General features: G+C 43.1%; 1 protein-coding gene and 1 long non-coding RNA gene across 5 annotated transcripts in view; one reads left to right on the top strand and one right to left on the bottom strand.

Moving 5' to 3' along the window:
• The first annotated feature begins 267 nt into the window (after window positions 1–267).
• Window positions 268–15,903, top strand: part of PAPOLA (poly(A) polymerase alpha) — a 58,438-nt gene continuing 42,802 nt past the window's right edge. For 2 of the 4 annotated variants that reach the window (XM_084792656.1, XM_084792654.1), the window contains exon 1: window positions 268–512. In XM_084792656.1, coding sequence (XP_084648782.1) covers window positions 505–512 — 8 coding nt within the window. In that variant the 5' untranslated portion in view covers window positions 268–504. The remainder of the gene's footprint in view (window positions 513–15,903) is intronic. The other 2 variants (XM_084792655.1, XM_084792653.1) reach the window with 1 other exon arrangement.
• Window positions 2,081–15,898, bottom strand: LOC311603655. Its single transcript, XR_014781203.1, has 3 exons — window positions 14,450–15,898; window positions 4,165–9,724; window positions 2,081–2,118 (listed from the first exon to the last, which is right to left on the bottom strand). It is a non-coding gene; the product is annotated as an uncharacterized lncRNA (long non-coding RNA).

Genomic DNA, 15,903 nt, shown 5'->3' with positions numbered 1-15,903 from the left:
TCCCTTGTGCCTAGACTGCACTGCACGTGGCGCCTGCTTGGGCCGCGCCCCCTTCTCAATCTTGTCCCGGCCGCGTCATTCTCATCCGCCACGACAGTGTCGCCACGCCAAGGAACTACTGCCTGTCGCTCGTAGCCTCGCGCACCAATCCCACAGAGCATCACGAATGCATGAGCTCACCGGGGACAGCCTTGGCCCACCTCACGAACTACATCTCCCGCCAGGCCGTGCGGCGTCGTGCGGCGAACGCGCAAGCGCGCGCTCTGTGTGCGTGGCGGCGTCAGCGGTTCTAGAACGTTGCTGTGGTAGCGCTCGGGCGCCATGTTAGGACGAAGGGGAAGGAGGAGAAGCGCTTAAAGCGGCGGGGCGTGGGTGCGGGACTGGGTTGGTCCTGGGGCTGAGGCAGGCCCCCGTCCCTCCCGCCTCGGTGGATCATGCCCAGGGCGGCAGCGGTGGCGGCGGTCGCGGGGGGGAAGTGACTGGGCGGTGCCGGCGCCAGAGACGATGCCGTTGTAAGTGATTAGCGTGCTGAGTGAGGCGCACGCCGGCCGGGCCCCGGGGGTGGCGGAGGGGGAGGGGAGGCGCACGGGCGGCCCGGGCCACGGCTTCCGGCTCTTTGGACGTGGTCCCCGCACGGTCCCTAAGCAGCTCGGCTCCCGGTGCGGACTGACGGGCAGCGTCTCCGGCTGGTTCCCGTCCCCTTTTTACCATGGCGCCGTCCGGCCCCTGAGTCTCTGACTTCCGCTTCCCTCCACGGAGCGGGTGAGGAGCCAGGGCCGAACGCGGGCCGTGCTTGGGGGTCGCCGGGGGCTGCTCTCGGAAGCCGGGCTTGCGGGCGTCGCCTTGCCTGCTTTGTTGTGACTAGGCAACCTGGCCTCGGCGCACTTCCTGATCCCGCCAGCCCTGGGGTCACTCATGTTGTGATTCCGAGTGAAGGTTTTGAGGCTTCCGTGGTCTCCTTACCGCGCTTTACCGTGATTCCTTTTTTAACTTAAATTTCCTCCTCTCCCACTTTTTCCTCATTAAGATTTGGAAGCCTATTGTTGGGATTGAAAAGGAGAAGAGGGCTTGGGGGCTTCCATACCTTGATGTAAACGGCTTAGGTTGTGCAACTGCTTTTCTTCCATAACAGGCGAGGCAGTTAATTTGGACCGAGCCTCAATAGGACATCTCTCGGATTGTATTTAATAATTTAAAAATGGATTTCACGTTCTCAAACTCTAGCCTCACTCAGCCCTGATGTTTTCTTCAGAGGCGTGTCAGGGTATTTCTGTAATAACATTTGTTAGGCTTAATTAACTCCAGTACATAGATGTCAAACTCACAAATTTCCCGTTGACTCAGTCTTAATGGAACTAGGGTAAAGAAGCACAAGAACAGTCTGTAAAGATGTTTGGTCTTTTGTTTTGTTTTGTTTTGTTTTGTTTTTCGAGACAGGGTTTCTCTATGTCGCCTTGGCTGTCCTGGACTCACTCTGTAGACTAGGTTGGCCTTGAACTCACAGCGATCCGCCTGCCTCTGCCTCCTGAGTGCTGGGATTAAAGGCGTGCGCCACCATGCCCGGCTAAGATGTTGAGTCTTTTTCAGTGGGATTCAGATAAACGTGAGTGAGTGGGGTGTTATCACGTGATAACCCTGTCTGCTCCTACTGACGGTTCTTTCTGATACATCAGTGGTTTAAAAAAAAAAAAGATGCAAGCCCTAAAGCGGAGACTTCGGGTTAGAAACTATGTTAAGTAACTTGTGTCTGGGAGTGAAGGTTGGACGGACTGTGTGTGATTCCATAGCGTTTGTATTTCTGCACACTTCTGAAAAGTGGGTTGGCACAAAAGACACACGGGCATTTCGAGGTTACAGAAATTTCTAGTTACATTAAGTGCTTCAATCTTTACGATTTATTTTAGATGTATAAAATGAAGGTGCCAAGACAGATTGACATGCAGATGATCGCTTTTTGGTGTTTTTCATGGGATTTGAACTCTACAGCCAATTTCCAGCAAGCTGTCCTATCTTAACCCAGAGTGTACTGGTACTCTTTTTTTTTTTTTTCTGGAATCAGGGTTTCTCTGTGTAACAGTTCTGGCTGTCCTGGAACTCATGGAGATCACCTGCCTCTGCCTCCCAAGTGCTGGTATTGGAGTGCGCCACCACTGCCTGGGATGTGCCGGCATTCTTAAACAATACAGGGAAACCAAAGACTGCCTAACTCAGGAGGAAGGTCTTCCTGCTCATTAATTTTTTCTGAGGGAGGGCTGCTAAGGTCACTTCTCCATGGCATGCCCTGTTTTGTCTGTGTGTGTGTGTGTGTGTGTGTGTGTGTGTGTGTGTGTGTGTGTTGGTGTCACTTGCCATTGATTTCTTGCCTTTGATTTGTTGAATTGTGATTTCCTAGATATCCAGTGTGGTTTTTGCTTTGCCTGTCAAATTTGGACATGTAAGTTGTGGCTGAATCATCGACACCTCACACGAATGGTCAGAATGTATTGAATCACTGCAAAGCATTGTGCTCACGGCTGTATGTTTTGTCTAAAATTGGTGTATAATTGCATATATAATTTGGAGAGTGGTGGTAGTTTTTGATTACCATAGTGGTGAAACTTTGAAAAGTTACAGAGAAAACAAAAGCTTTTTAAAAACACTTGAAGGTTCTGGAAGTCTACTAAGAGTCCTTCACCTAAGTGTTGTTGACAATCAAGTCTCTAAGTCTTTTCAGGGAGGCCTTCCAATGTCTTCCAGGGTATTTAATAGTACCTCTGGCTGGGTGGCGAACACCTGTAATTCCAGCACTCCGGGAGGCAGAGGCAGGCAGATCTCTGTGAGTGAATTCAAGGCCAGCCTGGTCTACAAAGCAAGTCCAGGACAGCCAAAGCTACACAGAGAAACCCTGCCTTGAAAAAAAAAATAGTCTATCTGACCAGCTTGGTAGATGCCAGTGGTTTACCCCAGTAACTTCTCATCGTGGCAAACACATCCATGTCTTTAGATTTCCACATGTACCCTGAGGTGAATAGTTGGTTGGTTTAAGAACCACTGCATTAATGCAAAGTACATTATCATTATGGGCGTTTTATTCTATTCCTGCCATATGCTAGTGGGCAAATCATTTGTACCAGTATCAGTGATGTAGCATCCATGCCACCCTCTCAGAATGTTGTTGAAGTTGTTGGAAGAGCTATTTAGTGAGAATTTAGAAGACAGTAGTTCTCTTACCATGAAGAGAATGGGAGAACTTGGCCTGGAGTAAAAGGCTGAGCTGGGTCCTACTGGGGACACAATGTGTGTATGGCTTAGTGTGGTCTGCTGGTGCAGGAGGGAAGGTCCTGCGCCATCATCACAGAGGTCCTTTTAACAGAGTTAAGAATTCTGTTGGTTTTGCTCTTGACATTTGGACCGATGGTGTGGAGACAGGTGAGGAATGCAGCATGAGGCTTAGGAGTCCATGGTGCCGCACTTCTAGAAGTGCACAGGGAGATGCACACCTATAATCTCAGCACTGGAAGTGGAGGAGAGAGGGTTTCAGGCTTGAGTGCAATTTTGTTTTGTTTTATTTTGTTTTTTAAAGATTTATTTATTACATATACAGTGATCTGCCTGCATGTACACTTGCATACCAGAAGAAGGCACCAGATCTCATGATAGATGGTTGTGAGCCACCATGTGGTTGCTGGGAATTGAACTCAGGACCTCTGGAAGAGCAGATGGTGCTCTTTAACCACTGAGCCATCTCTCCAGGCCCTCTTATTTTGTTTTTGAGACAGGGTTTCTCTGTAGTCTTGTCCTGGACTCACTTTGTAGACCAGGCTGGTCTCAAACTCAGTGATCCATCTGCCTCTGCTGGCTTGAGTGCAATTTAAGCTACATATAAGTAAGACCCTGTCTCAATACAGCAGACAGCAATTTATCTCTTAGTAGCATACAATATCGTTACAGAATAGTAGGTTTCATTGTGACATTTTCATACATGTATATGATGTACTTCTGTCACATTCACTCACCCCTTCTTCATCTCTTGTCCTCTATCATATCCCATTCCCTGCCCCCACCCCCACCTTTTCCCAGGTCAGAGAGTCCTGTTTTTCTTTTCCTCTTGTTTGTTTGTTTATTTGTTTTGAGATGCTGGCTAGTTGGCTGGCCTTGAACTCAAAGAGATCAGCCTGCCTCTGCCTTCTGAGTTCAGGGATTACAAGGGAGTAGTACACCACCATACCCAGTTTGCCCCATCTTAATAAGCTTCCCCTTCTTCCTTCCTTCCTTTCTTCTCCTTTTTCCTCTTTCTTTCATTTTCTTTTCTTTTCTTTTCTTTTCTTTTCTTTGAAACAGTTGCTCTAACTTGTGCTCCTCTTGTCTCAGTCTTTTTTTCCCCTCCAGACAGGGTTTCATTCATTCAGATCTTCATTGTGTGTGTGTCAAAGTTAATGTGAGTGAATTGCTTGCTGCTCAGTAAATGCTGTTTATGGTCTTTGGAGTGCTGTCTTCTATAAGCATATTTATGAGTGTGTTTGATTCCTAGTACCTGAACACCTTCATTGTTTTTACTTGAGGCAAAAATATCTTCTGGTTTGACATTTAATTTTTTGGTTCAGCAGAACATTTCTTTTTCTTTCTTGTGACAAGGTTTCTCAATGTAGCCTTGGCTGTCCTGGACTCACTTGTAGACTAGGCTAGCCTTGAACTCACAGAGATCCGGCTGCCTCTGTCTCCCTAGTGCTGGGATGAAAGGCGAATGCCACCAAGCCCAGCTAGTAGAACATTTCATACTTGGTAAGTCAACTTTATGTTAGCAGTACACTTAAATTTAACCTTCATTTGTCTCTAGGCAAGTTTAAAAAACTACTTTCCATGAAAACAAGATAATTTGGGCACTTAGCTACTACTTATTTCTTTGTGCCTTTAATTGTTTTTGGTTTTTTGAGACAGGGTTTCTGTGTAGCCTTTACTGTACTGGACTTGCTTTGTAGACCAGGCTGGCTGCAAACAGTGTCTTTAATTTTGTATATTCAGTGTTCACAACAGCTTTTAACTAATTGTACAATATCGGCTTATAATGTACAGAGCAGTGACATAGGCTGCATTTGTTTCTGTCCTAGTTAGTTCTTTTGTCCATTTGACACAAGCTGAAGTTATGAGGGAAAAACATCTTCAATTGAGCAAATGAGTCAGATTGCCTGTAGGCAAGTCTGTAGGGCCTTTTCTTGATAAGTGATTGATATGGGAGGGCCCAGCCTACTGGGAGTGGTACCATACCTGGGTGGGTGGTCCTGGGGTGTGTAAGACTGCAGACTGAGCAGGCAGTGAACAGTGTTTCTCCATGGCCTCTGCTTCAATACCTGATTTCAGGCTCCTGCTTGTGCTCCTGTCCTGACTTCATGATGGAGTCTAAACTGTAAGCTGAAATAAACCCCTTCTTCTTCCAAGTTATTTTTGGTCATGGTGTGTTGTTTTGTTTGTTTTTTGAGACAGGGTTTCTTTGTGTAGCCTTGGCTGTCCTGGACCAGACTGGCTTCCAGCTCACAGTGATCCACCTGCCTCTGCCTCCTGAGTGCTGGGATTAAAGGCTTGTTTTTTGAGATAGGGTTTCTCCGTGTAGCTTTGGCTGTCTTGGACTTGTTTTGTAGACCAGGTTGGCCTCTAACTCACATTGATCCTCCTGCCTTTACCTCCCGGAGTGCTGGGTTTAAAGCCATGCAGGCCATGAAGCCTGGCTTGGTCATGGTGTTTTATAACAGCTGATAGAAACCTAAGATAATTCCCCTTAAAATTGGTTAAATTAATGGTCAAAAGTAGGCTGTGATAGTTTTTTAAATATTGTTTGCTTGTGTGTATATGTGTGGATTGACTGTTGTGTGCATGTGTGTGAGTAATGAGTGTATGCCACAGTGAGTATGTGAAGGTCAGAGAAGAACTTGTGTCTGTGGTTATCAGGCCTTGGTGACAGGTGCCTTTACCTATTGAACTATCTTGCCAGTCTGATGTAATAATAATTGTAAAGTTCCTGATTTGTAGGTTGGTACATAAATGACTCCTGATTCCATACTGTATTCTCATTATAGTATTGCACTCCATCTTGTGTTGGGAACCATGTTTGATTTCCCAGGGTGTGTGTGTGTTAAGTTGGTTGAGATAGGGGTTTGTTATGCATTGCATTGCAGACTGGCTGCAAACTGGTATTTTTCTTGTATGTCTTATTCTTTCCCTTGCTGAGATTACATATATGTACCACTATTCCAAAATTGTCCATATGTTTTAAAAATTAGTTTTTGGTGAGTGAGATGACTGCAGATAAAGTACATCCAAGTTCAGTTCCTGCAACCTGCATTTTAATGCTTTTTTGACAGTAGTGTTCATGTAGCCCAAGCTGGCCTTAAACTCCTGATTCTTTTGCCAAAGCCTCCCAGTACTGGGATTACAGGCATAAGTCACTGCAAGAAACATTTAAATTATACTGCTTGGAGTTTATATTCAGTACTGTTTATTGAATGTATCTTTGGCTTTTCTAATGCACTCTTAAGTTTTCTAGGTTCCATTCACTTTCAAGTTGCCCTGGGGAAGTAGATACAGGAAAGTCTGTGTCCATGTCCCTGTGTCCCGTGCCCCCTGCTGCGCTCCCCCCGCCCCTGCTTTTGAGTCTGTAGCAAAGGGACAGTTAGAAACACCTTTAGGGGTTAGTGAGTTGGCTCAGCAGTTAAGAGCACTTAACTGCTCTTGAGGAGGACCCAGGTTCAGTTCCCAGCACCCACATGGCAGCTCAAAACCATTTGGAACTCCAGTTGTGGAGTATTCAACACCCTAGGCCACACACGGTGCACATGCATACACATAGGCAAAACGCATGTATGATTAAATAAATACCTCTTTATTAAAAAAAAAAAAAACAATCTTAGGAAGAAAAGGAAAGTGACCTAGCCTTTGACTGAACAACATACATTCTTAGCCTTCACAGTCAACCGTGAATTGTCAAGTTTGGTCTTGGGCTTCATAATACTGTTTATTTCCCTTGGGTAAAACCTTTACATCATTTGTTTGAGTGCTGCTTACTAAATACTGGATGGATGGCCCACCTTTTCATAAATTTGTCATGTTGTAGCCAGGCATGCTCTCCTGTTTGTAGTCCCAACAGCTAATAGGCTGAGGCAAGAGGATTGAGTATTCAAGCCAGCCTGAGTTTGAAAAGGAAAAGTAGCTGTGTTCTAAATAGCTTTAGTATAACTAACATAGAATAAGTGATAACTTTTTACTGGTTTTAGGCATAGAATTTGAGGTTAATTCTACCCTGCCCCCCCCAATTGTTAAGTTATTGTTAAATGTTAAACTTCTTGTGAAAGCCTGGCACTCAGTATGTGGCCTAGCCTGGCCTCAAATTCTTGTAAATCTTTCTGCCTCAGCCTTGTGAGTGCTCAGATTACAGGATAAGCCACTATACCTGGCTTAGAATTAATGCTTAAAATAATAATTTTATTATTGTTAATTACTGTCTCTGTATGGGAAGTGTGCGTAAATGTGACCATGGAGGCTAGAAGAGGACTTTTGATCCCCCAGCGGGAGTTAGAGGTGGGAGTGAGCCATCCAATATGGGTACCTCTGGGACCTTAGCTCTGATAGTTAAGTACTCTTAACTGCTGAGCCTTTTCTCCAGTCCCCAGAATTATTAAATGCATATTACAGTACCTTTGAGGTATTCCTTATTTTTCTGCCCAGATTTTTTTAACTGCTTAAACGATGTTTAAATACATAGGAATTGTTTTTGGTAAGTTATTGTAGCATATTTGGTTGCTTTCAAAGAATAGCCAGCAAGGTACGCTTCAGTTTTAACATAGCAATGATGGGGTGTTTTTGATTGGATAGTTGCTATAAAATTTTAGACAGTGGATCTATTGATGGAAGGATCACAACTTATTCCATATTTTCAGCATTCAGAGTCAGGGATTCCTCAGTAGAATCACTTTGTATAAATTGTCTGGTAACAGTTACCTATTTGGTAAAACACTACTGCAGACATGTCCTTTGTGTGTCATCTGCTGCCTCCTCCATTCCTTTCCCTTCTGCATGGCCATTCTCTTTGTTGTTGTTATGGTGGTGGTCGTGGTTGTTATCAGTTATTTTTCTTGGGGTGTTGACCAGATCTCATATAGCTCTGGCTGGCCTGAAAGTCACTTTAAAAAAATTTTTTTTTTCTGAGACAGAGTCTCTCTTCATAGCCTTGACTGTCCTGGACCAGGCTGGCCTCAAACTCACAGCAATCTGCCTGCCTCTACCTCCCAAATCCTGGGATTAAAGGTGTGTGCCACCACTGCCTGGCAACATTTAAAATTTTTTTTATTCTTTTTATTTTTTTAAAGATTTATTTATTTATTATGTATACAGATTTTGTTATAGATGGTTGTGAGCCAACATGTGGTTGCTGGGAATTGAACTCATGACCTTTGGAAGAGCAGTCAGTGCTCTTACCCTCTAAGCCATCTCTCCATCCCCTTTTAATTTTTTTTTTTAGATTTTATTTATTTATTGTATATGAATGCTCTATTTGCATGTATACCTGTAGGCCAGAAGAGGGCATCAGATCACATTATAGATGGTTGTGAGCCACCATGTGGTTGTCCTTAATCGATCTCATGACCTCTGGAAGAGTAGACAGTGCTCTTAACCACTGAGCCATCTCTCCAGCCCTGAAAGTCACTTTTTTACATTTATTTGTGTGTGTGTGTGTGTGTGTGTGTGTGTGTGTGTGTGTGTGTGTTTTGGGGGAGGGGGCTGTTGTTCATGCCACAATGTGCAAATGGAAGTCCAAGGACAACTTGTGAGAGTTGTTTCTTTCCGACCATGTGGCTTCTGGAGAGTATAGTCATGTGGTCAAGCTTGTCAGCAAGTGCCTTTACTTACTGATCCACCTTGTTGGCTCAATTAAAACGTTTTAAAATTGGATTTATATGTTTGTAGAAACATGTGTATATCACATAGCTTTTGTGAACAACTTGGGAGTTGTGGGAGTTGTAGGGATTGTGGGAGTTGGTTTAGGGTCCTCCTGTGGTCAGGTGGTCAGGCTTGCTGGCAAGTGGCCTTTGCTTTCTGAGATATTTTGTTTTGCTTTTAAAATAGGGTCTTACTCTGTAGTCTAGGTTGGCCCTCAACTCCAGGTCCTCCTGCCTTGGCCTCCCAAGGATCAGGATTGTAGTTTGTGCCACTTCCCATACCCTCTACTGTCTTAAGCTCTTACTTCACACTTAATGTCTAAAGTAGCTAGAATTATGGTACATTCCATCATGCTTTGCTTTTTTGAAACATTAGGGTACAAGGGTAGAGTACATGGAGACCCATGAACTTAGGAAGTTGTTTGTCTTTATTTGTAGTAGTAGAGTTAAGATAGTTGGTAGCTATGTAAAGTGCTTTGACTCACTATGTAGATAGAGATTTCAATAAATGCTGTTATTGTGATTGTACAACCTTTTCACCTGCCATCATGGACATTTTTAAATGCTACTCCACAAATTCTATTATATTTGTATGTGGCATATTATTTCCTAAGCCTTTACTGTAATTAAACAGTTTTCCAGTGATGACTGTTCTGTGGTGTTGCATATAGGGCTCTAATGAACAGTCTTAGATATCTTATTTGTATATGTGTATTATTATTATTATTATTATTATTATTATTATTATTATTAGTAGTAGTAGTAGTAGTAGTAGTAGTATTTTTGAGACAGGGTTTCTCTGTGTAGCCTTGACTATCCTGGACTTGCTTTGTAGACCAGGTTGGCCTTGAACTCACAGCGATCCGCCTGCCTCTGCTTCCCAAGTGCTGGGATTAAAGCCGCTTATTTTATTTTTTAAAGATTTATTTTTATTATGTATACTGTGTTCTGCCTGCATGTACTGCCTGCAGGCCAGAAAAGGGCACCAGATCTCATTATAGATGATTGTGAACCGTCATGTGTTGCTGGGAATTGAACTTAGGACCTTTGGAAGAACAGCCAGTGCTCTTAACCTCTGAGCCATCTCTCCAGCCTGAAGGGTGAGATTTTAGAATGTTAGAGCATCAAAAGGAATAACTAAAAATGAAAGGAGTAGATACGGAAAGGAGTAGATGTCGAACACACTCCATCTGGAGTAGCCCTAGAGTACTCTGTGTTCCTTCAATTGTATTTTGTATAGGAACTTGAGGACGTACGTTGGACATTCAGGTTGGAAACTCAGAATGTTAGGTACTGTTTCTCTACCCACAAGATAGCTTCTCTGTAGCACAGCAGGGCTCCAAACTCATGGTCATTCTGTCTTAGCATTGCAGAGTGCTAGAATTCTAAGCCCAGAGTCACCATCCTCAACTTGCTATGTGATATTTCTATGTTTAAAAATGTGTTGTAGATTAGGTCAGTCTGGTCTACCTTGCTTTAAGAAAAAAAAGTGTACATTTACACAATGGAATACTACTCAGCTATTAAAAACAAATCTTGAAATTCGCAGGCCAATGGATAGAACTAGAAAAGATGATCCTGAGTGAGGTAACCCAGACCCAGAAAGACATGCATGGTATGTATATACTCACTTATAAGCAGATATTAGCCGTATACCACAGGATAACCACAGTACAATACACAGACCCAAAGAAGCTAAATAACAAGAAGGACCCTAGGGAGAATGCTTAATTCTCATTCAGAAGGGCAAATAGAACAGACACTGGAAGTGGTTGAAAAGCCACCATAAAGGTCCTCTGAAAGACTCCACCCAGGAGGACATTGAAACTGATGTTGACTCACAGCCAAACTTTAGGGCAGAGCGCAGGGAGGCTTATGGAAGAGTTGGGATAGAAGGATCTGAAGGGACAGGAGTTCCACAAGAACAATAACAGAGCCAACAAATTTGGGTCCGGGGGACCTGCAGACACTGATGCACCAACCAAGGGCCATGCATGGAGAGGACCTAGACCCCTTGCTCAGATGTAGTTGATAGGCAGCACAGTCTCCTTGTGGGTCCCATAATATAAGGAGTAGGGGCTGCCTCTGACATGGACTCTGTTGTCCACTCATTGATAACTTCCCCCTGTCGGGTCAGCCTTGCCAGGCCACAGAGGAAGAGGATTCAGGCAGTCCAGATGAGACTTGATAGGCTGGGGTCAGATGGACTCCCCTGTTCTGAGGACTTGGGGAGGGGTGAGGAAGGAGGGAGGGTGGGACCGGGAGGAGTTGGGGAAGGGGGCTACAGTCGGCATGTAAAGTGAATAAATTAAAAAAAATGTATTGTCCACTGTCAGAACTTTCAGCTTTTGATGGATGGCTAGAGCTGAAATTGTTAGGCATAAATGCCTTTACAAAGTTGGTGTCTGGGGCCTGGAGAGATGGCTCAGAAGTTAAGAGCACTGCCTGTTCTTCCAGAGGTCCTGAGTTCAATTCAAGCAACCACATGGTGGTTCACAACCATCTATAATGAGATCTAGTTCCCTCTTCTGGCCTGCTGGCTGACATGCAGGCATAGTATTGTATAAATAAATAAACAATCAATCAATCAATCAATCAATCAATCTTTAAAAATAGTTGGTGTCTGCTTTTGAAGTTTGGTGAATAGTGCCACACTACACTTTTCCGTGTAGACCAGGCTGGCCTTCAGCTTGGTGCTATCTTCCTGCCTCTTGTCTCTTCAGTGCTAGGATTGCAGTCTACATTTTCATAGTCACAATGCTGGGTTAGTTTTCTGTCTGTGACAAATACCTAAGGAAAATAAACTTCAAAGGATGAAGTCTTTATATTGGCTCTCTGTCTCAGGTTCTATACCATGTTCTGTTGTTGCGGGCCTCAGGTGATGCTAGGGACCACTTAGGTTGAATAGACTTTATCTTTTATGTTTTAGAGTCAGAGTTTGATATAGTCAGGCTGACCTTGAAGTTACAAGTAGCTGGGGATAACCTTGAACTGTTGATCTTTCTGCCTGCACCCCAAAGGGTTAGGGCTATAGGCATATGATATGCATCACTGGGCCCAACAAAGTAATGAATGTCTGGTAAAGCAAAACGTCAAACCTGCTGTTAAGTGTTCTGGAAGATGGTAGATGGTGGCCTGATATTTTCAGGGATGGAAGAGAGACTGCTGTGCATAACTCAGGGTTATCTATGGTGTGGAACTAGATTATAGTCTTCATTTTTAGGGCTTTTGTTCATTTTCTCCAAAATTGAGGTGTATATTTTTGTTTTGTTAGAAACTGAACAGTAGCAAAAAGATATCTTAAATTGCTTTTAGCACTTTACCTGATTTATTTTTTTTTTAATTTTTATTTATATTTTTGTTCCTTATGCTTTCTTTCCTTTGTACCCAGTGTCTCCTGCATCCTTAGCAAGTGTTCTGTCTGTGAGCTTACATCCTCAGGCTTATTACTCTGTATTTAATTACTATTGTCAAATGAGCTTTCTGTTTAAAATACAAGTGTTTCTTCCTGGGGCATTTTGGATGCTCAAAACAGGCACCATAGTGTTTGTTTTTATTTAACAAGAGAGTGTGCACCTACACAACACATACACACACAACACCATCCACACCATCCACTCTCCATGCTTATACGTTCTCTAAGGGGTACGAGTCACACAGCTTTTGGGAGTGCTTACTTTGTTTACTCTGAAGTGTCTCTTTGTTTCTGCCACTGCTCTGTGTACTGGTTTGCGAACTTCTGCTCAGTTCTGGAGTGCTGGGATTACAGTGGGCATATTACCATATCATGCAGTTAGATGAAACAGTAGCTAGATGACTACTCCCCCCACCCCCAGACAGGATTTCTCAGCATGAGCCACCACACCCGGCGTAGATGGCTACATTTTGAGTTGAATTAAATTAGAGAAGAAAAACTCTGCATATTGTTTATCTTTCCATCATTTTATCATAGAGACTAATGTGGACATAGTAATTTTTCCCCAAAAATTAGGGTGAACAACTATTTTTACCCCTTTTTATTTTATTTTTTGAGACATGTTTTTTTGTAGCCCAGGCTGGCCTTATTTAATGGAGGAATAGCCTTGAATCCTTGATCTTCCTGCCTTTTCCTTTATTCTGAGATTATAGATGTGTGCTACCATGCCTTGATCTAGATTAAAGAGCTTTGTGTGGATTTATAAATCTGAACCTGTCTCCTGACACTGGAAAGGTGACCTTGATAGGAACATTCCAAGCTTTTGTGTGTTATATGTCTGATAGTAAGAAACCTGAAGATTTGCGGAGGGTTGGGAGCAGGAATGATGAGACTTGGAAAAGTCACAATGAGTGGTTCACATTTTGCTAGTAATCCAAACTCAATTGATGGGTAAGGAATTTCTAACAGCCAAGGTGAAAAAAGCAGAGGAGCAGTATTTGTCTTATACAACACAGGCAGAGCTGGACTGTGCTTGAAAGTCACTAAAACAAGATTTCAGCGTGCACTTGTGAAAGCTTTGTACTGAACAGACTTAGACTTGGTAAACAGACTTAGCTTAGACTTGGCTTTGTTTCTACCTTTACTTGAAAGTTAAACCTTTTATGTGAGCTGGGCATGGTGCACATTGTCATCCTAACATTCACAAGTTACAGCTTAGCATGGGCTACATGACAAACTCTTGTCTAAACAAAACTGAAACAGCAAATGTTATTTATGATCACACATACTGGCACAGTCATGGAAGACTGTAGCTGGAAAATCTCAGTTGGAGGGTTGACTATCAAGTAGATCAGTTGTGCTGGGCCATTGGTCAGTGTGTAAGGGAGGGCGGTGAAAGCACTTTACTAAGAGCTACCTTAGCCTGTCTGCAGCTCATCATCCTGTCTGTTTCCTGAGTGCTTGAGTACAGGTGTGTACAGCCACTCCTGGCTTAGCTGTGCGGTTTCAAGGGCTACCTTTTTCATACCAGTTTCAATTTGATAACTGTTTGAGTAATGAAAATATGTAGTGCTTAAGACATGAATTCAGTCAGATTAACTATACCTTAGTTGTAGATTTTGTATAATTCTGAAAAATAAAGTCTTTAGTTTTTTTTTTAACTTTAAAATGCTAAACTGCTTGGAGGCAGAGGCAGGTGGATCTTTGTGAGTTCAAGGCCAGCCTAGTCTGCAGAGAGTCCAGGACAGCCAAGAGCCTACACAGGGAAACCCTGTCTTGAAAAACAAACACAACAACAAAAACAGAAGAAAGAAAGAAAGCACGCTTGCTGGGCTGGAGAGATGGCTTAGCGTTTAAGAGCACTGTCTGCTCTTCTAGAGGTCATCCTAAGTTCAATTCCTGGCAACCACATGGTGACTCATGACCAACTGTAATGTGATCTAATGCCCTCCTCTGGCATACAGGTGTACATGCAAATGGAGTGCTCATATACAATAAATAAATAAATAAAATCTTTTAAAAATATTTAAAAAAGAAAAATGCTTGGTGAGCTGGGCACCATGGTACACGCCTGTAATCCCAGCACTTGGTGGCAGAGGCAGGCAGATCTCTTGAGTTTGAGGCCAGCCTGGTCTACAAAGCTACTCCAGGATAGCCAGGGCTACATAGAGAGATCTGATCTCAAAAACAAAGAAAGAAGAGAAAGAAAGAAGAAAGAGAAAGAGAGAGAGAAAGAAAATTGCTTGCCGTTCATGTGTATTCCTAGCTTTGGCAGTCCAGCAGGCTTCACAGTTGAGAAGAACAGGTTGAAGAAACTGCAGAGGAACTCACTGATGCAGTAGCTAAGTCAGATTCTTAGTTACTCAATAAATGTGGCTTCAGTCTGAATAAAAGCTGACACAACATATTAGTAGATGAGGGCACAGTGATGAGAAGACATAGAGCCAAGTGGCTATCAGTAACAGGCAGAATGGGCTTCCATGCATGCCTACCTCTGTGTTGTATTTACAGGACAAAAGTGGAGCCCAGTGGATCTGTACATAAAAGTATCCTTACTGTGCTGGAGAGATGGCTCAGAGGTTAAGAGCACTGGCTGCTTCTTCCAGAGGTCCTGAGTTCAATTCCCAGCAACCACACGGTGGCTCATAACCATGTATAATGAGATCTGGTGCCTTCTGGTGTTCAGGTGTACATGCAAGCAGGACATTATATATGTAATAAATCTTTTAAAAAAAGTATTCTGGCACTTAATGTATAATAGACATTTGTCTGTGCTATTTGCCTCATTACACAAGAGCGTCATCCGTTGAGTCTCATTTAGACTGTCTTATATCATAGCCAGCATTTGCTTTTACTCTGTTGAGATAGCCCAGGTTCTGTATTGACAATATTATCTCTGCCTTCTGAGTGCTGGGTCACTGTACATCAGATGCCCAGAGGAAACATCTGCTTTTTCCTGCAGTGTTTATCAGAGCTTTAGAAACAACAGTGCTACCGGGTGTGATGGTACACACCTTTAATCCCACTTTAACCCCAGCATTCTGAGAAGCAGAGGCAGGTGGATCTCTATGAGTTGGTGGCCAGCCTGGTCTATGATTCTAGGATAGCCAAGGCTATACAGAGAAACCTTGTCTTGAAAAAGAAACAAACAAAAAATAAAGAGAAATAACAGTACAGAAAGAATAAGTTAAAGTTGTAAAGGTGCATTCTGTATTACATGCCGTGTGTTGATCTGGGGTCTTCCACTTATTTTGGTGTTTCAATGAGTGGCGTTAGAGCTCCTGAAGGAGGAGAAATAACACTGATATATTTTACTTCAAAGTGTGGATGTATGTATATAATTGTGACACAAAATATCTTCGAAAGTAAAAGTTTGGAGCTGAGCATGGTGATAGATGGCTGTAGTTTCAGCATTCTGGGGCTGAGGCAGGAGGGTAGATAGAGTGGTGGCCAGCCTGTTGCTATTTGAAAAGAAAGTACAAGTTTGGGCATTTTACTTGAGTACCTAGTCCAGCCATGTTGATTAGTTTCAAGTTGTAGATTTTTTTTTTTGGCAGTAAAGAAAGTTTATCCAATTCCATT

This window comes from Acomys minous, assembly GCF_964271855.1.
Source record: "Acomys minous genome assembly, chromosome: 8".
Taxonomy (NCBI): Eukaryota; Metazoa; Chordata; class Mammalia; order Rodentia; family Muridae; genus Acomys; species Acomys minous.
The sequence above is the reverse complement of the archived record's forward strand: the minus strand, read 5'-3'. Positions and strand labels throughout refer to the sequence as shown.